At 44.2% G+C, this 21,559-nt stretch overlaps 1 protein-coding gene across 1 annotated transcript; it reads left to right on the forward strand.

Moving 5' to 3' along the window:
• The first annotated feature begins 2,049 nt into the window (after positions 1-2,049).
• On the forward strand, positions 2,050-19,018 carry dnm3b (dynamin 3b). Its single transcript, XM_039671401.2, is given in 23 exon segments — positions 2,050-2,304; positions 2,610-2,839; positions 5,738-5,811; positions 5,894-6,043; positions 6,288-6,491; positions 6,990-7,088; positions 7,425-7,585; positions 7,681-7,823; positions 8,589-8,724; positions 8,812-8,879; positions 9,011-9,149; positions 9,239-9,325; positions 9,417-9,487; positions 9,620-9,671; positions 10,270-10,278; positions 12,993-13,106; positions 13,594-13,703; positions 13,822-13,933; positions 14,047-14,211; positions 14,400-14,638; positions 15,770-15,943; positions 18,881-18,894; positions 18,897-19,018. Coding segments are annotated over 22 exon segments (2,508 nt in total). The 5' UTR covers positions 2,050-2,304; positions 2,610-2,678; the 3' UTR covers positions 18,923-19,018.
• The last annotated feature ends 2,541 nt before the right edge of the window (positions 19,019-21,559 follow it).

Here is a 21,559-nt window from a genome sequence, read left to right on the forward strand (position 1 = left end):
AGTGAAAACTCTGAGTATGTTAACCCTGAAATGAGGGAAACTCTGGGTTTTCCGTTTCAGAAAGGTGGGTATATCAAACCCGAGAAAGCAGAGTAAGTCAAGCCCGTTTCTGAAAGAGAGGTAACTTATACTCAGAGTCAGTTACCATGGTAACTTACTCTGTGAACCTAACCTGGTCGGGAGCAGGTTTTCTTCAGTAAACTCAGAGTTTCATGCGGTCTCCTCCCCTTTTTTAAAGAGGAAGTGCTGTTTAAACACTAACAATAAAATGTATTTACACATTCTTTAAGGAATATATATTGTTTGTCCATGTTTTAATTGACTAAATCTGTTTTGCAGCAATTTGCCAAAAAGTAAAAGGATTAAAACGTTTGCTAAACTTTTATTTGATTACCACCATTTTTTATAATATATTTCTATTAAATCATTAAAAAAATTGGAATAAAAAACATTTAATAGAACTCAATTGTTTTTCAAACATAATTTAATAAGTTATTAATGATAAAAATAAGACGTTAATCTTATTCATAATCAATTATTGAAGTTAGTTGATTACATATGTTTTATTGAACAAATGTTTAATTTATTTAACTCATTTTCATTTTAACTGATGATAATAATAATAACCGTAATTTAATAATGCTGTTTATATATTTAATAATTGTTTAATACCATAAACCGTGATATTTTCTGAGACGGTTCTTATACTGTGAAACTCTCATACCCCACATGGGGGAGTCCCGCACACCACCCCCACTGTTAAACAAGTTACTCAGCAACTTTTACTGTTTTAAATTAACTACTTTTTACTTTTTAGATTTTTAGACTGGTATTTTTACTTAAGTAAAAATGTATCAAAGTAATAGTAGCCTACTTTAGGTTGAATAACATTCTTCCAGTTTCACCTCTGATATTATAACAGTAAGTTACTGTAAAATAGTTATGAATTATTAACCACAAATGACATCTTAAACAGTGTAGTTAGATTAATGTAATACTTACTATCTCTAAGTATTGGTCTACATATTACTAAATCCTATATCAACCTCAACTACTTGATTAACACAAAGAGAAGAGACAAGAAACAGCACTTTTAATTCTTTCAGATTAACAATATACAATTGCATGAATTATTCTTGAATTGATCAAAGTGTGTAGAGGGAGAAGGTTACATAAAACATATAACTTTTAAAAATGTATGTTAAATGCACTATTGTTTTATACTGAATTGTTCTATAGTTTATGCAGTAGCTTTTTTAATATAATTGCATCATATTTTATTTTAAATTACAGAAGAATTAAGAGTAACCCCCTTAATTAAATTACATTATTTAGATCACTTGTTAATTAATTACACCTAACACCTCTTTTTGTCTGGCGCTGTTGCCATGGTGACTCATAATATCTGCGCTCCATTGATAATGGCTTTTTATAGTTGTGGTGCATGCACTTAACTCAGAGTCAGTCAACTCAGAGTTGATTGAACTAACTCATTTCAGCTGTTCTGTAACCGAAAACTCAGAGTTTCCCATCTCAGGGTAAGTCAACTCAGAGTTCAAGCTTTAACTCAGAGTTGGTTGAGCCTCCTTATTGAAACGGGCCCCTGGTGTTTCAATCACAGATGCCCCTTCTCTGCGGGCTGCATTATTAATGTAAATTATGATTTCATACATGTAATGATATCTATTGGCTGCTGGAAATGTACAGGCGAACGGATGGTCGACGCATAAACAAGCAGTGTTGGGGATAACCCTCAGTATATGAGAAAACCAGTCGCCGTTGGTCCAGTGTGTGTGTGTGTGTGTGTGTGTGTGTGTGTTCTAGCTGACAGGTTGATGATTTCTCGGTGTCAGTCCACTATGGCGGAGGAGGATTTGCTCATGAATATTAAGCGCGTGACGGCACGTTCTCCTCACCGATTGGTTGACAGGCAAGACATTGGTTAGAGATCTGACCAATTAGCGGCTCCCCCTGGAGTGAAGGCTTGGGCTATGAATATTAATGATGTTTCGTGACCAAGAGCTCCAGTAAACAGAGCGCGCGACTGCAGCCGGACTCGATTAATATTCATGAGCACGTGATTGTGATTGGCCGCTGATTGGTCGCGTCCTGCGCCAAGTGCATCGTAATGAGTGCGGCTGCGTTGCGGGGCGATTAATTTATCTTCGGAGAGAAAGACAACAGGATGAAATAGCGCGACATACAGATGTGTGTTTTCCGATCTGCGACAACAGCTCGCGTGTGTGTTCGTGTCAGGATTAGGCTGTTGCGGCTCTAAGGCGGCTCAGGTGGAGCAGGATAACGGTAAGTCTTTCCCTGCAGCGAGGCCGTCGATGACGTATTAAATCATAACATCCTAATGTCATCCGTGTAAATATAGAGCATCCCTCATGAATGAATGCACATGCCTTATTATTCTCGGTTTAAATGCATCTTCACCCCTTATGTCATCAGTATAATGCATCTAGGCCTGCATCCCTTATAACGCGTTTAATACTCTATATTATCATTCTGTGGTTCTGCTGTGCCCTTGACAATCTGTGCTCGCGGACAGAAACAGTTGCGCAATGTTTGTGTGTGTGTGTGTGTGTGTGTGTGTGTGTCTATAGCTGGATACGCGTGTCCTCCTCCTCTTCTAGCTCAGACTCTGCCGCATCTTCCTCCTCCTCATCATCATCATGGGGAACCGGGGCATGGAGGACCTGATCCCGCTGGTGAACCGGCTCCAGGACGCCTTCAGCTCCATCGGGCAGAGCTGTAACCTGGACCTGCCGCAGATCGCGGTGGTGGGCGGCCAGAGCGCCGGGAAGAGCTCCGTGCTCGAGAACTTCGTGGGGAAGTGAGTGAGGGTGATGGACATACTCCAACACAGACATTACGAAAATTAACCATGGTATTACAGAAAATACAACCAAAATACATGGTTATTACAGTTAAACTACAAATTAACCATAGTTTTACAAAAAAACAAACAAAAAAAAAACATGGTTATTCTAATTAAACTACAAATTAATCATGGTATTTGTTGTAAAACTCAGGTTATACCAATGGTAAGAAATCTGCTAAAAAAAACTATGGTTACTACACTTTTACTATAATAAAACCAAGGTTAATTTTCGTAATGGAGGGTGCACAGTGCACACTTAATGACTGTCACATGACTATATTTATTACATTAGTTGCTATAGTATACATATCCTGCAAAGAGCTTTTTAGGGGCATGTGCGTGAACTGAAGAAGGTTGTTTGTGTGGAAGATCTCTTATGCACTACACTTTCCATAAAATAAGCCAGCAAAGAAAAAAAATATAATAGTGTGAAAGTACGTTTGCCGTGAAAAGCATTTCTGAAGGGTCATGTGACACTGAAGAGGACTGAGCTGGAGTAAAGATGCTGACCATTCAGCTTTGACCACTGAAATAAATGACATTTTAAAATATATTCAAATAGAAAACAGTTATTTTAAATTGTAAAAATATTAATCACAATATTACTGTTTTTGCTTATTTTGGATCAATAAATTAAAAAAATTAGCTCGATAGCAAATATGTGCATATTAATTAACCATAATTTAATATTATTACCATAACATGATTAAATGTTAATGAATTAAGTGTATCAGCAATCATAAATCAAAGAACAAATTTCTTAGAGGTATATGTTGGGTAGGTGACGAGGATCACTCGTGCTTGGTGCAGTTCCAGTACGAACAGCGCGGGGGCGCACCTGTGCTAATGATCCTCTGACGGAAACGGCGGCGGCGGCATCAGTACATCTTCATCAGCTTACCAACGAGATTGTTATAGCTATATAAAGGCGTTCAGTTTTTCCTGGTGTAAAATACATTTGGTCAAAATCTTATTTTATAAAAATTTAAAGGTTACTGTGTGCACAGGCTATTTAAGTGTAGGCTATGTAGCCTATTGTCTATGACTAGATGGCTTAGTCAGGCATCAAATAAAGATACAGTAATATGAGCTTTTCATAGACAACGTGTTTAGTACTTTATTCAAACAACAAGCTCTTTGTTTACCCTTGCAAACCTTCACTGCGGGGCTTCAGATGATTTGTTATCAGCTTTACTGACAGTTTGAGGATCGAACACGATTTACACAAACTCTTTTGAAGATTTTTCATTGGCTAAATATTTTTAAAACAGACAGAGAATTAAAGGGTGACCAATAGCATTGATTTATTGAAGAAGATAAAAAAAACACCACCACCAAAACAAAGGGCCCTTCGGCAGGAAGTGTGTGTGCTCTCGAGCCCTACCTGATGGAGCTTTATCTGCACTAATAGAGCTGCGAGATTCGGTAGAAACTGACAATCACAATTTCTTTCTGTCTAAAATAAGATGAAATTTACGGAGGCGTATTGCATTCACTTGAAGAAAAAAAATCTACTCTGTTTTTCTGAATTAATGAGTTAATTTTTCATGAGAAAAAAAAATTGCTCTGTTTTTCTGAATTAATGAGTTAATTTTTCATGAGAAAAAAAAATTCTCTGTTTTTCTGAATTAATGAGTTAATTTTTCATGGATTTTTTTTTTTTGCTCTGTTTTTCTGAATTAACGAGTTAATTCAGAAAAAACAGCAAAAACTTTTTTTCTCACGAAAAATTAACTCATTAATTCAGAAAAACAGATGAAAAAAATATTTTCTAATGAAAAATTAACTCATTAATTCAGAAAAACAGAGAAAAAATATTTTCTAATGAAAAATTAACTCATTAATTCAGAAAAACAGAGAAAAACTTTTTTTCTCATGAAAAATTAACTCATTAATTCAGAAAAACAGAGTAGATTTTTTTTCTTCAAGTGAATGCAATACGCCTCCGTAGAAATTGCTGTAGTGCATTTTAAAATATTAAATTAATTGGAATTATTATTGTTTATTTATTTTTTAAATTGTTTTTTAATAAATTATTCAATGAGTGATTAATTACTGGATGAAACAATGATCGTTCAAAAATGTGCCGCCACCTACTGGTGGAACTCTGTAATGAGAAAATCGTTATTAACCACTTATTAGAGTTACTTTCAAAAGGGGATTTACTCTATTACATCTGTGTTTATATCCTATAACTAGTATAAACTATAAACTTTTATCTCAGTACTTAATAATCTGAATTATTGGTACTGTGTGCTTGAAAAAACGGTTTCATACGATACATGACAGCGGCTCCGCACAGCGAACACAGATCTCAAAAGTTCCTGTGATCCGGCTTGTCAAAGGTTTAATAGACAGAGATGAACCGCTGTCATTTAGGAATAAGATCATGTGGGTGTTTGAATCAAGATCGCGATCATGAAACGATAAAAAGAACGTTACATGGTGATTTATGTGGGCAATAACACTGAAAATCACTCCCACGTTGTGTATCAGTACATGAAGGCCTAACCTGAGTGATAATTTGGGCTCAACTAGGTGTAAATCAGGAATAGGAGAGGTCCGAGGAGTGAACCCTGGGGTACGCCTCTGGAAACTGAGGCAGCATGGGACTTTAGTTTGTTAATACAGACACACACCTGCCTGTCACTGATATAAGATGTCAGCCGTTGGATACTGGACAGATGACGGAGGGTTAAATTATGGCAAACGGTGTCATAAACAGCTCGACCGTGGGCTCCTTTCTGGTCCCATTACTATGGGCGTCAGTATTAGCCGGCCGCTGGGTTACCCCTGCGACAGTAGAGTATGAATGACTCTTATAGTCAGTGACACGGTTCTGTGTTTCAGGGATTTCCTTCCTCGTGGATCTGGCATCGTCACCCGCCGGCCTCTGGTTCTGCAGCTCGTCAACTCCAACACAGGTGACGCCCAGCTCCACTTTACTCAGTGTCTCGGGCCGAGGGCCATTAACATGCCTGTGTCTGTGTCGTCCTGGCTCTACAGAGTGGGCTGAGTTCCTGCACTGCAAAGGGAAGAAGTTCACGGATTTCGATGAGGTCCGGCAGGAGATCGAGGCCGAGACGGACCGCGTCACTGGGGCCAATAAGGGCATTTCCCCCATTCCCATCAACCTGAGGGTGTTTTCCCCACACGGTACTGGAGCGTACTCATAAACACACATGCACTCTCCGTGCAGGCCTGTGCGCTCGCATTTCAGAAACAGCCTTTTGGGTTCAAGATTTGGATTTCACATAAAATATAACACAACTAGGGGTGTAACGATGCCCTCATGTCATGATTCGATGCATAATACTCCAAGACATGTGATTAAATTGTTTAATTTGGTCTGCTGTGCACGCCTCTTCCTCGCTGCATCTGTCCTCTCCTCTCTGTGCAGTGCTGAATCTGACCCTCATTGACCTGCCTGGCATCACTAAAGTGCCGGTGGGCGACCAGCCGGTGGACATCGAGCAGCAGATCCGAGACATGATCATGCAGTTCATTTCCCGAGAGAGCTGCCTAATCCTGGCCGTCACCCCGGCCAACACTGACCTGGCCAACTCCGACGCGCTCAAACTGGCCAAAGACCTCGACCCGCAGGGTGTGTGAGACACACACACACACACACACACTGACCTGGCCAACTCCGACACGGGCCTCACACTGTTCTCTGCGGTTCCCCCTCTTACAGCAACTATCAAGTCAAGCTCTAAATGGGTTCAGACATGCTTTCTCTGGGCGATAAGTAATGGCACAGATACCACGAAACCTTAGTAAATCACATTTTAAGATTTATTTACATACTCTCCTCTCATAAATGTACACTCTGAAAGGGAAACTCCTACAAAGGCATCACAATGAGGTCAGTCGCAACAATAACCCTGTAAATCTTAGTAAATCCTGACAGTGGTTTTATAAAATTGCAAATGAATTCCTTTTGTTTAAACCAATAAGATGAAGGGTTGTTGTGTGGTTTACTGGTAAGACAGGGGCATTAATACCTGTTACAAAGATCCGTAACCACAGTACAGTGGTTTAGTACGGCTGTCTGCTGGTCAACACAGGAGTCATGTGATCTCTTGATTGTGCGTCTTTACAGGCCAGAGGACGATCGGTGTGATCACGAAACTAGATCTGATGGATGAAGGGACGGACGCTCGAGACGTTCTGGAGAACAAGCTTCTGCCACTACGCAGGGGTAAGAACCACCTTTCTTCCCGTCTAATGTCTTACCTTTTTCCGGGTGGGGCCAATAGCCTCGGATCTCAAGCACCGAGCCCAAACTCGACATGTGTTTCCACTGTTGGGCCGCTTATAGGCCCGAAAACGCCTCTATAGAACGACATCCCACAACCTCACCGTTTCTTTCTGGGGTGAATTCTCTAAACGCTTGTATGTATTCAGCCCAAAAACGTCCACTCTCCAGTTTAGTCTGGATTAAGTGTGCTAAAACAACTGCGGTGTGACTATTAGATTCACCCACGTTTGTTCTTTTCAAATGCCTGAGTAACGGTGTCTGATGCTCGATCTCCAGGTTATATTGGGGTGGTGAACCGCAGTCAGAAAGACATCGATGGGAAGAAGGACATCAAAACGGCTATGGCAGCGGAGAGGAAGTTCTTCCTCTCTCATCCGTCCTACAGGCACCTGGCGGACATCATGGGAACGCCATACCTGCAGAAGGTCCTCAATCAGGTACAGCTGCGGTCAGTCAATCAAGCTCTGTCATTTGACTCCAGATACTAAAGAACTGCTCTGAATTAGATCACGGTTTGATTTGTAATTTACAGCAACTGACCAACCACATCCGGGACACTCTGCCGGCCTTCCGAAGTAAACTGCAGTCGCAGCTGCTGGCGCTGGACAAAGAGGCGGAGGAGTACCGTCACTACCGGCCCGACGACCCCTCACGCAAGACCAAAGCCCTTCTGCAGTGAGTGCCTCTACTCTCGACTCCGCCCGCCTCTCACAGCTCGACTCTCGACTCCACCCGCCTCTCACAGCTCGACTCTCGACTCCACCCGCCTCTCACGGCTCGACTCTCGACTCCACCCGCCTCTCACGGCTCAACTCTCGACTCCACCCGCCTCTCACAGCTCGACTCTCGACTCCACCCGCCTCTCACGGCTCGACTCTCGACTCCACCCGCCTCTCACGGCTCGACTCTCGACTCCGCCCGCCTCTCACGGCTCGACTCTCGACTCCGCCCGCCTCTCACGGCTCGACTCTCGACTCCACCCGCCTCTCACGGCTCGACTCTCGACTCCACCCGCCTCTCACGACTCGACTCTCGACTCTATGCATAACTCAAAGTGTGTCTCATACAAGTTCACGATGTGTTCTAGTCAAGATGTACATAAAGCACTCTTGCCTCTTAACTTGTGAACCTGAATCACATGACAGATGCTGTACAACTGAAGTTTAGAGTTGAACTGGACGGTCATCACTGTCCTGTATGGCTGAGGGAGTACGTCTCGAAAACAGGATCGCCAGTTTTTTCTTCATTTAGCTTTACTTGCCAGTATCCATTTCCTTTCATAATTCGAGTTATATTCAAACAAAATACTCCAAGTTGGTCTTTGCATGAATGTTTATTAGCGAGCCAGTTCAGTCACAGCAGAGCGGCTCTATGAACAGACCACACACACACACACCTGTATGTCGGGAAACTGCAGATGTCTTTTTGTGTTTGCGACAGGATGGTTCAGCAGTTCTCGGTGGACTTTGAGAAGCGCATCGAAGGCTCTGGCGATCAGGTGGACACCGTCGAGCTGTCGGGTGGAGCCAAGATCAACCGCATCTTCCACGAGCGCTTCCCCTTTGAGCTGGTCAAGGCAGGTGTCGGCACACACACTCTACACGTTACCATTTCGCATTTTCTTACTTCTTCATCCAAAGTGTTCTTGTGTTTCGTGACGCAGATGGAGTGCGATGAGAAGGAAATGCGTCGTGAAATCAGCTACGCCATCAAGAACATTCATGGCATCAGGTGAGTTTTACTCGTTCATATGTTGATTGAGAGTGTGTCACAAATCCTCTTTAGGTTATTGTAGATCCATGGGTTTTATGATCAGATGTGTATTATAAGTGAGGGCCTTGTGGTGCTCGTTTGTGACGCAGGACGGGTTTGTTCACTCCGGACATGGCCTTTGAGGCGATTGTGAAGAAGCAGGTTGTGAAGATAAAGCAGCCGTGTATTAAATGTATTGACCTGGTGGTTCAGGAGCTGATCAACACAGTCCGTCAGTGCTCCAATAAGGTAAACAAGTCTGAATAAAACACATCTGCACTGACCAATCAGCATCCAGGTTTAATTATTATTGTATTGTTTATTTTCTGCATATTCAGCTGGATTCTTTCCCAACTCTGCGAGAGGAGACAGAGCGCATTGTCACAACTCATATCCGTGACAGAGAGAGCAAAGCCAAAGAGCAGGTACGGTATGCCTGGATATCTGAGATTTTGGCTCTGTAATGAGATTTCGGCTCTGTGCAGACACTGTATGTGCATCTGTACGTCTCTGCAGGTTTTGCTGCTGATTGACGTTCAATTGGCGTACATTAACACCAACCATGAGGACTTCATTGGCTTTGCAAAGTATGTACAACTCTAGTAGAAAATGTTGCCTGAGCACATGCTTCGACACGTTCTGATTGCATAAACATATGTATTAGATATGTAATGTTTCGTCTGCATGTCATATTCACCATTGCTTTGTCTCTCAATCAGTGCTCAGCAGCGAAGTAACCAAGCAAACAAGAAGAGTTCTGCTGGAAACCAGGTCGGTGTCCAAAATGTGCATTTGTGAAGGCCATATTCAAAGTTCTGTCATGAAACTCAGGCTGACATGTCCGTAACTCACTCAGCTTGCAATCACATCATTCTCTATAGGGCACAGCTGATTGGCTCCTAATGAGCTTGCTACTTAACTTTCAAATACTCGGGTCGGCATTTGCGTTCAGAAACCCTCCACCTTCCCCAGCTCCACCTGTATAGATATGCTACTGGTAAGGCTGTGGGTAAAAATGTAAGCTATATTGTACAGAAGCAGCATGTCTACTTGCTCACAGCAGCGTGGCGTGTATGTATTGGCATTAGCAAGTCCTGCACCGCAGCAGTAATACCATATTTTCCCAAGAGCAAACACATCAAACACAGAGTTGTCATGACAGAACGTAGTTTTTTTGTTGCTGTTTGACGTGCTTTGACTTTCTTTCTGCTCTGCTTCTATTACCTTCATTTATCCACTGCAGGATAAATGTCCTTCAGTTTTGATCATGTGATGGACATTTTAAGTGTGTGTGTTTCTGTTCTGAAAAACACGTGTCATGTTTTCTTCACCTCCCTCCTGCATGACGAGCTGCTGTCTTTTCCCTCAGGAGCTCCAGGTAAGAGCGACCGTGTTGTTTCTGCCGTGTGTGTGTGTCGTAGACTGTGTGTGATGAGAGAGACGAACTCCTCTGGGGTTCTCACTCAGGTCCTGTGTGTGTCCTCATCACTTTAATTTAGCGTGACGTGTCACCTTTGTGTGTCATATTTCCTATTGCCGTTCCCATGGCTCTCTCTCTGACACGATGCTGAGCTCTGATTGATATTATGTTTTGATTGGTACGGTGAAGCTGCTTTGATGCGTAGACCTGACATCACACAATGATTGTGGGCTGTATAAAAACACATTTGTAGAACTAAAGGGCTGTCACGCAGATAAAAGTGTTTGCCATTAATCAATAAACTAGATCTCCCTCAGATTCCCAATGAACCAGAAATCCTCAAAAATTGGTGTATGATTTACTTTGATACAATTTCACTCAGAAGTTGCTGATAAATTTCACCAATAATTGCGAAGAAACAGCATGATTTGGTTCCTTTTAGCTCATTATCTGACGTTAATGTTATTTCCAGTGGTTTCCAGCTTTACAGTGAACTTAAAGAGAAGTGTTTTCCCCTGGTGGAGCGGCACAGGGGTCATACCGGCCCATTCATGTGTGAAATATTTCATATTTCAGGATCAGCTGTGCCAGTTCTCAGTCGGTCCTCTTTAAGCTTTAGTGTAGTGTGGTGAAGTTGGCGATTGGTTGCAGTGATGAGACGTAAGCGATGCTGTAATGGGTCCAGGTTACGGAGCATGTGTGTGTGTGTGTGTCTCTTCAGGCCTCGTCTCCTCCAGCCTCGGGCATCATTGTAAGCATCGGGTTCTTGTGTGTGTGTGATAGTAACTGCACTGGAGGTGAAGAATGTCTGCATGCGTCAGAGAGAACATGTAGTTCCACATCTACACTCCATACCCCATAAACCCCGAAAGATTGCGTTCAGACCCTCTGCTGTGGCACTGTCAGCTCTGGGTAATCTTTCAGAAGTTTCTACACTCTGATTGGAGTATAAAATCCGACACGCAAGACTGTCTCAATCAAACATTTGTGGAGAGGTCTGGAAATCACGTCATCCAACCGGACAGAGCCTGAGAAAACCAGCTGATGTTCAAAACTTGTGGCGTCAAACCGGGACGAATATCATACTTCTCCAGCGTTTTTCAACGCGTTTTTTGTGTTCGCACCCAAGCGATTTTCGCTGACGATGAGCCGAGTGAACATGCTAACTCATTCCCTGACATTAGATGGCGCCCATTTGCTCTGCAATAACACATCAAGATTTTTATTTAAGATATTAAGATCGCTCCTGCATACTAGTCCATAGGCTTCTTGAGGGAATGACTCGAAAAGTCATTAAAGACATCGTTAAAATAGTCGAAGTGACTACAGCGGCTCAATCTTAACTTTATCAAACGACGAGAACACTTTTTGTGCGCCAAAACAAACAAAAATAGCGACTTTATTTCAACTATTCACTTCCTTCTCCATGGGCCTGTAGTCAGTTAACGTAGTGTGATTGCGTAGAGCTACGTCACACGAAGGCTCACTATTGGCCGACGCTGGTCATGTGTGTGATGCATGTGACGTACAATAACAGAAGCTTACGCTATTAAACTAGTAACCTGACTCGCGCAGAGGGAGAAATAAACGAATAGTTGAAATAAAGTCGTCATTTTTGTTTGTTTTTGCGCACAAAAAGTGTTCTCGTCGTTTGATAAAGTTAATATTGAGCCGCTGTAGTCACTCGGACTATTTTAACGATGTCTTTAATGACTTTTCGAGTCATTCCCTCAAGAAGCCTATGGACTGTATGCAGGAGCGATCTTAATATCTTAAATATCTTAATTTGTGTTCTGAAGATTAACGAAGGTCTTACGGGGTTGAACAACATGAGGGTGAGTAAATACTGACAGAATTTTCATTTTTGGGTGAACTAACCCTTTAAAAGATGGCGCTTTTACTCGTCGACGTGCACACTCACATTGGCGCCCTTTGTTTAGTCACGAGGCGTTAAACGTTGGCGAAATTCGTCCCGGTGTGAGCAGGCCTTGAGGATGGCAATCGCTGCCGAAGGTGCTTCAGCTGAGGGTCTGAATACTTATGCAATGAAATATGTCGTTTCTTTAATAGATTTGGCCATTATGTGTAGCTGAGTGTAGATGAATGGGAATGTGACGGGCTCTGAACACTTCCTGAAAGCACTGTCCTCGAGCACTGCACTCGCTCATGCTCACTGATGTCTCGTGTGTCTCAGAGACACGTCAGATGCATGCCTGAGACCGCATTCACTCAGATTCTGCTGGAAATACCTACCATTAATGAAATACAGTAATGAAAGTCAGCTGTAATCCTGGATGCTGATTGGGCGAGACTGCATTCCAGTTGATTCCCCCATATAGTGACTTTGGCTTTGGCTCTTTAATCGTATCACTGCGGATCTGCCAGAGCTGGTCAGTGTTGTGTTTATGAATGCTTTCTGTAGTAACACACTACACCAGTAGGTGGAGACACGAGACCGTCGGCCCCGGTTCTCTCATACTCTATTCTCTATTTCTACAATACTAACGGCTTAGACAAGTATTTTACACATCTTATTTCACACGCACCTTTAGACGTGCCTAGACTTTACTCGTCCACACTTTGCATTGATCAGTGTCGTGAGTGTGTGTGTTGATCAGTGTTTCTGCATGTCGCCGAGTTTGCGATGTGACTCGTCTCGTTTCCTCCGTCAGGTCATCCGGAAGGGCTGGTTGACCATCAATAACATCAGCATCATGAAGGGCGGAGCGAAGGAGTACTGGTTTGTGCTGACCGCCGAGAGCCTGTCCTGGTTCAAAGACGACGAGGTGAGCGCTTTCGTCCTGATGAGGGACATATCGTCTTCTGCATCACCAGTTGATGTGAAAAAGCAGACCGGCACATACTCTATAGAAACAGTTAGATCATTAAAGCTGTGTGTCATTTCCACCAATCAGAACTGCTAAAATACTCACTGGCTTCCCCCTGTCAGCCATTGGCCAGGCAAACATATAGCCCCGCCCCCAAACCCACGCCATTGGTCTAGTCAGTGTTGACACACTTACACATTTGCAAACAGTTCAACCTTCGAGTGTCATTTGAACTGTTAGACACTTTCACAAATAATTCTGTTTTTATATTAAATATATTTCTTTTTTTCCAACTTACCTGTATTTCCCTCCCAATTTGTCATAATATAGTCAGATTTCACAGCGATAGTTCATTCCCAGAAGCCGTTGCAGTAGTTGCTTGAGTTTATAAAGAGAGTGTGATGACACCAGGAGTGAGTATCAAACACTGCTGCTGATCCCACAGGAGAAGGAGAAGAAGTACATGCTGCCCTTGGACAATCTGAAGGTCAGAGACGTGGAGAAGAGCTTCATGTCCAGCAAGCACATGTTCGCCATCTTCAACACAGAGCAGCGGTGAGTGCCTATGTAATAAATGACTTGAAGCACAATAAATGCAGTCATGAATTTACCTTAGCATGTTAGACTCAAGAAATTTCAAGGTTTTCATTTTCGAAGGCTTGTTTTCCCTCAGGAACGTCTTTAAGGACAGTCGTTTCCTGGAGCTGGCCTGCGACACCCTGGAGGAGGTGGACAGCTGGAGGGCGTCGCTCCTGCGGGCCGGAGTCTATCCAGAGAGGGCCGTGGTGCGTAACGGCTCATGTCTGAGACATGACTTAATGTCACTTACTGAGATACGCCTCAGAATCTGAGGTCACGATATGTTGGTCACTTTGTGTCCCTTGGCTCTTCCTGCCAGGTGGAGAGCGATAGTTCTGGTCAGTCGGAGAACTTCTCCATGGATCCTCAGCTGGAGAGGAAGGTGGAGACCATCCGCAACCTGGTGGACTCCTACATGGCCATCGTCAACAAGTGCATCCGGGACCTCATGCCCAAGACCATCATGCATCTCATGATCAATAATGTAAGCAACACTTGGATTCCTGATGGTTTTGGAGCCTCATTCCCAGAATTGCCTCAACATTGTTAATCAGAAAGAGTTGGCTCTTGGAAAGTGTGCTTGATACACTCGCGTGTTGGAATAAGAGCATAACCCCTGAGTGTGCTGTATTTGCATGATAATATGGTGAACAGCATGCTCTTCTTCCTCAGGTGAAAGACTTCATCAACGCAGACCTTCTGGCCCAGCTGTACTCGGCCGGAGACCAGAACTCCCTGATGGACGAGTCTCAGGAGCAGGTCCAGCGCAGGGAAGAGGTGCTGCGCACACACCATGCCCTGAAGGAGGCGCTGGGCATCATCGGGGATATCTCCACCTCCACCATCACCACCCCGCTGCCGCCTCCCGTGGACAGCTCCTGGCTGCAGGCCGGGCAGGGCGGCTCTCGGAGGTAACTCGCGCTCACAGTCTGATAGGCTTCAATCGTGGATGAGAAAACGGCTCTTTAATGTTCAAGAGTCAAAAGGGGTGCCCTGGGGTCGTCTTTGCCTGTGCCTCAACCACAAAGGACTGTGAACATGCGAGAGAATACGTATGTGGAGTTGTGTCACAAAACCTTGGAAAGAAAGGGGAGGTTTGAGATAGGCCTGATAGGTCAGACTTATCACATCCAGGCTTTTTAAGGACTGGTGTAATGGCTGCAACCTTTAGGACTTTTGGAACAATACCAGTTGTAAGAGAGGGGTTCACAATGCTACAGGTGAGGGGACTAGTTGAAGAGAGACACCCCTTAAGAACAGATGCTGGGATAGGGTCAAGCCAAGGGTACTATTCATTGCCATCACCAATTTTGAAATATAATCAACAGAAGTGACCATGTTTAAGTTGGAGAATGGAGATTTAGGAAAGATAATTGGATAGGTCTCAGGAATTGCAGAGCAAGGTAGTAGACTGATAGACTTGTAGATGCTTAATATGTTTTCCATAAATATAATATTTATTACACTCCTGCACAGAGGAACAGATTGATGGCTTGATTGGTGCAAGAAGTTTGTTGACCGTCTGAAAAATCTTGTTTGGATTTGCGGCACCGTCCCTAATGACAGACGAGTAGTACTCTGTTCTTGCTGTTTGGAGTGCTTCAGCATATTGACATAAAAAATCATCATACATTAGCTTATGGACAGTTATTGGTGTTCAAGCTGTCTGATTTTCGCCTTAAGAGCCCTGAGCTCAGTGGTGTACCAAGGAGATGTACTTAGGAGATTTCTCTCCTAAGGGCTAACATGTCCAAAGCAGAATTGTAGTGATCAACCGTTAAATACTCTGATATCAAGCAATAAAATAAATTAATATTTCTGACATTTCTAAAACTAATGCCCCTCTTTTGAGCAAATCCAAATGTTGAAGGACCCGCTCTCCACGAAGCCCAGACAGGGTCAAAATGATGATGACAATAGATAGCAGGGAAAGCCGCATGATAGAAGCAGAGAAGTCCAGTTTGACCTAAAGAATGAGGAGTTCCAGCTATAGGCACATTTGTTCTGGTCCTCCTTAGCTGTGGGCATCTCTTGTTCTGTAGGTCTCCTCCGGCCAGTCCCTCGGCTCCGCGTAGGATGTCTGCAGGCCAGAGGCCGGCCGGTAGGGGTGCCCCTCAGCCTCCGACCCGTCCAGGGCCTTTAGGGCCCTTGAATAACAGCGCTGACAGCCCACAAGTTCCCAGTCGGCCCAACAGGGCCCCACCTAGCATTCCCAGGTGAGACCTGAGCCGACCGCCTTACCTTGTGTCTGAATGCAGAATAGGCCCTTGAATGTCCGCTTTCTCTCACAGCTCTTGCCTCTTTTCTGTTTCTAATCTTATTAAAACCTTCCTCACACAAACACATGCTAAAGCATTGCAAGTGTACAGTACATTGGCTTATAATCTTTCCCTGCCAGCGTTTTTGAAAAGAGTTGCCAGCCACGTCAGAATTTTACCGCCCCCAGAATAATTAGTTGTATGAAGATCTGAGCATCCACTATATACTTACCTTATGAATTGTGTTTTGACAAATTCCGATCCGTAACAATGCATGAAATCAAGCGTTCTTGTCTGGTTACACCAGTGTCCACATACTTGTCCCTAGACCCTGTTTTCGTACCCTTGTTAGAAGCTACGATCGTTCACTACACTAGGTTTACGAGATTGGCTAAATCTATGTGCGATGCTAGTGCAGCTGTGCCATCTGTGTGTCAACAGATTAAATAGTTGAGAAAGATAACGCATGTTGTGTAACAGTATATTGGATCCGTGCATACACTCTTAAAGGGACAGCAGCCTAATATTCCTGCTGCTCTCTGTCATGTAAATGCCAGAACAAAAGACAAAGAACACCACTTGCTGCTCTTGACTGAAAGAGTTTCATAACTTTAGTTGTAAATATTAATCTGTATTATTTTTTTTACAATGAAGACCATCCAGTGTTATTTTACTTTAACTTTTATAGTATTCGTTACCTGAATAATAACCTACTGTTAGACCCACCTGAAAAACTTTGTGCCGTGTTTATTTAATAGCATTTATTTGTGCTGTTTCTAGCAATTAGTTACTTAATTACTGACTTTTTACTTGTGTTTTTTTATGAAAATAAAATTTAGCGTTGAAGAAAATTACATTTTTGTGTGTATATACTGCCAATTATAGTTCGTATCGAAATCATCAAAAATCGGTATCGGCAGGTCACAAAAAAAAATCACACATGGGATTCGGCCAAGTGCAATTCTACTATTTCCGTGCCCTTGTTAGGCGCTACGTTCGTTCACTACACTGCAGATTTTACGAGATTGGCTAAATCTACGTGTGATCTCCATGCTAGTGCAACAGTAACAGACTGACTGTGTTTTCCACATTTAAAGTTCTACAGACACTAACTCTGTCTTTTTGTCTCTTACTCCTCCATCCATTCCATCAACCCTTCCTCAACGCTTCTGCTGTCCACCTTCCTCTTCTTCCTATTCCTCTTCGTCCTCTCCCTCTTTCTCCTCTTCCTCTCCCTCCCCTTCCTCCTCTTCCTTTTCTCCCTCACTCTTCCTCCTCTCCCTCCTCTCTCTCCCTCCTTTCCCTCCCTTCCCTCTTCCTCCTCTTCCTCTTTCTCCTCTTCCTCTTCCTTTTCTCCCTCACTCTTCCTCCTCTCTCTCTCTTCCTCCTCTTCCTCTTCCTCCTCTCCCTCCTCCTCCCCCTCTTCCTCCTCTCCCTCTTTCTCCTCTTCCTCTCCCTCCCCTTCCTCCTCTTCCTCCCTCTTCCTCCTCTTCCTCTCCCTCCTCCTCTGTCTCTCCCTCCTCTTCCTCCTCTCTCTCTCCCTCCTCCTCTTCCTCTCCCTCTTCCTCCCTCTTCCTCCTCTCCCTCTTTCTCCTCTTCCTCTCCCTCGCCTTCCTCCTCTTCCTCCTTTCCCTCGCTCTCTCTCCTCTTCCTCCTCCTCTCTCTTCCTCCTCTCTCCCCCTCCTCCTCTTCCACCCCCTCTTCCACCCCCCCCTCCCCTCCCTCTTCCTCCTCTCCCTCCTCCTCCTCCCCCTCTTCCTCCTCTCCCTCTTCCTCCTCTTCCTTCTCTCCCTCGCTCTTCCTCCTCTCTCTCCCTCCTCCTCTTCCACCCCCTCTTCCTCCTCTCCCCCTCCCCCCCCTCTTCCTCCTCTTCCTCCTCTCCCTCTTTCTCCTCTTCCTCCTCTTCCTCCTCTCCCTCGCTCTTCCTCCTCTTACTCTCCCCCCTCTTCCTCCCTTCTCTCCCTCCTCTTCTTCCCCTCCCTCTTCTTCCTCTCCCACCCCTCCCTCTTCCTCTCTCTCCCTCTTCCTCATCTCCCTCTTTCTCCTCTTCCTCTCCCTCCCCTTCCTCCTCTTCCTCTCCCTCCTCCTCTGTCTCTTCTTCCTCCTCTCCCTCTCTCTTCCTCCTCTCTCTCTCTTCCTCCTCTCTCTCACTCCTCCTCTTCCTCTCCCTCTTCCTCCTCCTCCTCTTCCTCCTCTCCCTCTTTCTCCTCTTCCTCTCCCTCGCTCTTCCTCTTCCTCTTCCTCCTCTCCCTCTTTCTCCTCTTCCTCTCCCTCGCTCTTCCTCTTCCTCCTCTTCCTCTCCCTCCTCCTTTGTTTCTCCCTCCTCTGTCTCTCCCTCCTCCTCCTCTTCCTCCTCTCTCTCTCTTCCTCCTCTTCCTCTCCCTCTTCCTCCTCCTCCTCCCCCTCTTCCTCCTCTCCCTCTTTCTCCTCTTCCTCTCCCTCGCTTTCCTCCTCTTCCTCCTCTTCCTCCTCTCCCTCGCTCTTCCTCTTCCTCCTCTTCCTCTCCCTCCTCCTTTGTTTCTCCCTCCTCTGTCTCTCCCTCCTCCTCCTCTTCCTCCTCTCTCTCTCTTCCTCCTCTTCCTCTCCCTCTTCCTCCTCCTCCTCCCCCCTCTTCCTCCTCTCCCTCTTTCTCCTCTTCCTCTCCCTCGCTTTCCTCCTCTTCCTCCTCTCCCTCGCTCTTCCTCCTCTTCCTCTCCCTCCTCCTTTGTTTCTCCCTCCTCTGTCTCTCCCTCCTCCTCCTCTTCCTCCTCCCTCTCCCTCCTCTTCCTCCTCTTCCTCCTCTCCCTCCTCTTCTCCCTCCTCTACCTCCTCTCCCTTCTCCTCTCCCTCCCTCTTCCTCCTCTTCCTCTCCCTCCTCCTCTCCCTCATCATCCTCCTCTTGCTCCTCTAACCCAGTCGGCGTCCCCCCCCTCCCCCACCCGACAGGTCCCGCCGTAGGAGGCCCCGGGGCCGCAGTCTTTGCTCCTGGAGCGAGTGTACTGTTCCAGGCCCATTCTCATGTGATCCGTCCACCGGCGTCTCCTGCATGTGCTGTCCATCTAGTGTCCTTCACACTGGCGTGACCGTGGCCGTGGTGTCTGTGATAGCAGTGCTCGTCGTGTGTTGTGTGTCAGTGCCTGTGATTCAGTCCGAGTCTCTTTCCTACACTAGTCTTCTTCATCCAGGCTCTTCTTCTTCCCTGCTGTTATCATCCCCTTTCCCGACGGCACTGACCTCCCCAGCCATGCATGCGTGTTTATTTCAGGGTGTTGTGTGTGTGTGTGCATATAGTGTGTGAGTGATATATCTTAGGATAAGCCGGGAAGTGTGTGTGTGCCTGAATTTAATGATAAATGTGTACAATAATTTAAGATTATGTGATATTTATGTTCTGATAGTAGACATTTAAATTATTGCTGTTTTTTATGTTAATGTTGTTATGTTAATGTTTGATTCACTTTACGGTGTGTTCACACTTGGCAGGTTTGGTTCGATTAAAGCTTACTCTGGTGCGATTTCTCTGTTCGTGAGGTTTGGTGTTAAAAACGACGCTAAGCGAACCGAGACTAAATGCAGCGCCGGACCAAAAGAAGCAGCAGAACCGAACTACGAGTGTGAACACACACATGCTCACATCTTTAGGTCTGCAAACACTTTTATGATCATCCTCTTGAATAGCGCCACCTGCTTGCAATACTAGTTCATGACAGATAATGTAAATGTTCAACCAAAGTTCACCACAACATTACTCTGCAATAAACACAGCCGTAGTTTTGAGTCTGTTCCTGTGTTAGTGAGATTTATTTGCTACTCTACTCGTGTTCAGTAACTTCAACGCAAAGCTCTTCCTTTGAGGACTAGTTAAGGATGTAAGTCAAGCGTGCAGGAACTGCTGATGTATGATCTCTAATTAATAACATGAATATGTGGATATATTATCTGTAGGTGTGTGAATCAGATGGTTTAACCGGATGTAATGGTGTGTGATGCAGTAGAGTCAGTGACATTTAAACTAGTCCTCCTGGTATAAACACACGGGACGGAGACTGAACTCAAGCTGGGTTTCCGTATACTGAGGGTCACATGCTGAACAAGCGGAGGCCATCTTAGAGCTTGAGAAACCTCGTTTCCGCCACAGAATAAAACATTTTAAAAGACTTTTTATCTCACAATTGTGAGTTTACATCTCTCCATTCTGACACTTGCGTGTAATAAAGTCAGAATTGTGAGATAAAAGGTGGCGATGGCCTTTTTGTAAGTTGATCTGTGGCGTGAACAAGCGAGAGCAGAGAACAGCAGATCCGCCGCCGGCTGCAGAAACCAGAAGTCTTTTCTTCAAGCCGGTTGATAGCTTTGTGATAGGTCTGATGTGATCCCGAAAGCTGAGACGGACTCAGGTCACACAGGACTCGAGACACGCCTCTGGTCATTATGAGTGTACTATAGCGATGATATAACACGTTCAGACGCTGAGATGAAGGCTTCTTCAGGAACCAGCTGGGAGAGAAGAACCACTCGCTCTCGCTCTCTGTATGCTCCATTATGGCTTGATGTACTGTACCTCTATATGTATGAAATAATATGTATTAAGGAACATTCAATAAAATGAGAACCTGCAGTGTGTAATTACTGTCCGTTTGAACTTTCTTTAAGAAGCTTTTAGACCCTCACACACAGAGGCTGATCTGGAGCATGAGGATGGCTCCATCATATCTCGGCCGTCATTAGTCACACATTACTTTAAGTCACATGTACGAGGTCATACACATACATTCATAAGGGTAAAGTGACACCAAGTAGCTTTTCCTCTGCGGTCGCCCGACAGGTGGGAAGCGGAATTGTCCATTAGCGCTGTCGTAAATAAGTTAGCCTAGCGTAAATAAGTTAACCCAGCGCCGGCTCGGGAATGAGCGATGTCCACAGACAAGGTAGAGTATGTTGCAGGGTTTCATGAAAATATGATGTATGGTGACATCATAAACAAAGAAAAACAAAATTATGTAAAATGTAGTTTTCTTATGTCTCATTGGAACCATGATTCTCTGCCACATTGATAGAGCAAAGAACTGTTATTAAATCTGATTAAAGAACTGTTATTAAACTCTGACTTTAGGCTATGGTTTAGGCTACTTAATATTTATCCATATGTAAATGGGCATCTAAAAAAATAGTTTAGCACATGAGATCCGGCAGAAATGTCGGAGGAACGAAACACTTCCACCATTCAAAGAAGACGTTTTAATCTCAATAATATGTGTATTGAAACTGTGACAAATGTGGTCTAGCAGAGTCAGCACACGTGATGCTTATAGCAAGAGTTCAGCTAATTCAGGCTAATCTTTGGGAATACATCATTTGAAACTTCAGGTTCTGTTTAGAAATGTCCCAAAACAATCAAGAATATTTCATGAATTATTTATTTTCATAAAAGAAACGAGATTGAACAATATGTATATACAATTGAAATTTTTTTTTTATTATTATTATTATTATCATTTAAATATCCATCATAATAACTTATCATGCATTGCGCGCGTCACACTCCTCTCCAGTAGATGGCGGGGACGCGCGTATCAGTTGCTGTGCCAACCGCCA

This window comes from Pimephales promelas, chromosome 5 (genome assembly GCF_988280905.1).
Source record: "Pimephales promelas chromosome 5, fPimPro1.hap1.1, whole genome shotgun sequence".
NCBI lineage: Eukaryota > Metazoa > Chordata > Actinopteri > Cypriniformes > Leuciscidae > Pimephales > Pimephales promelas.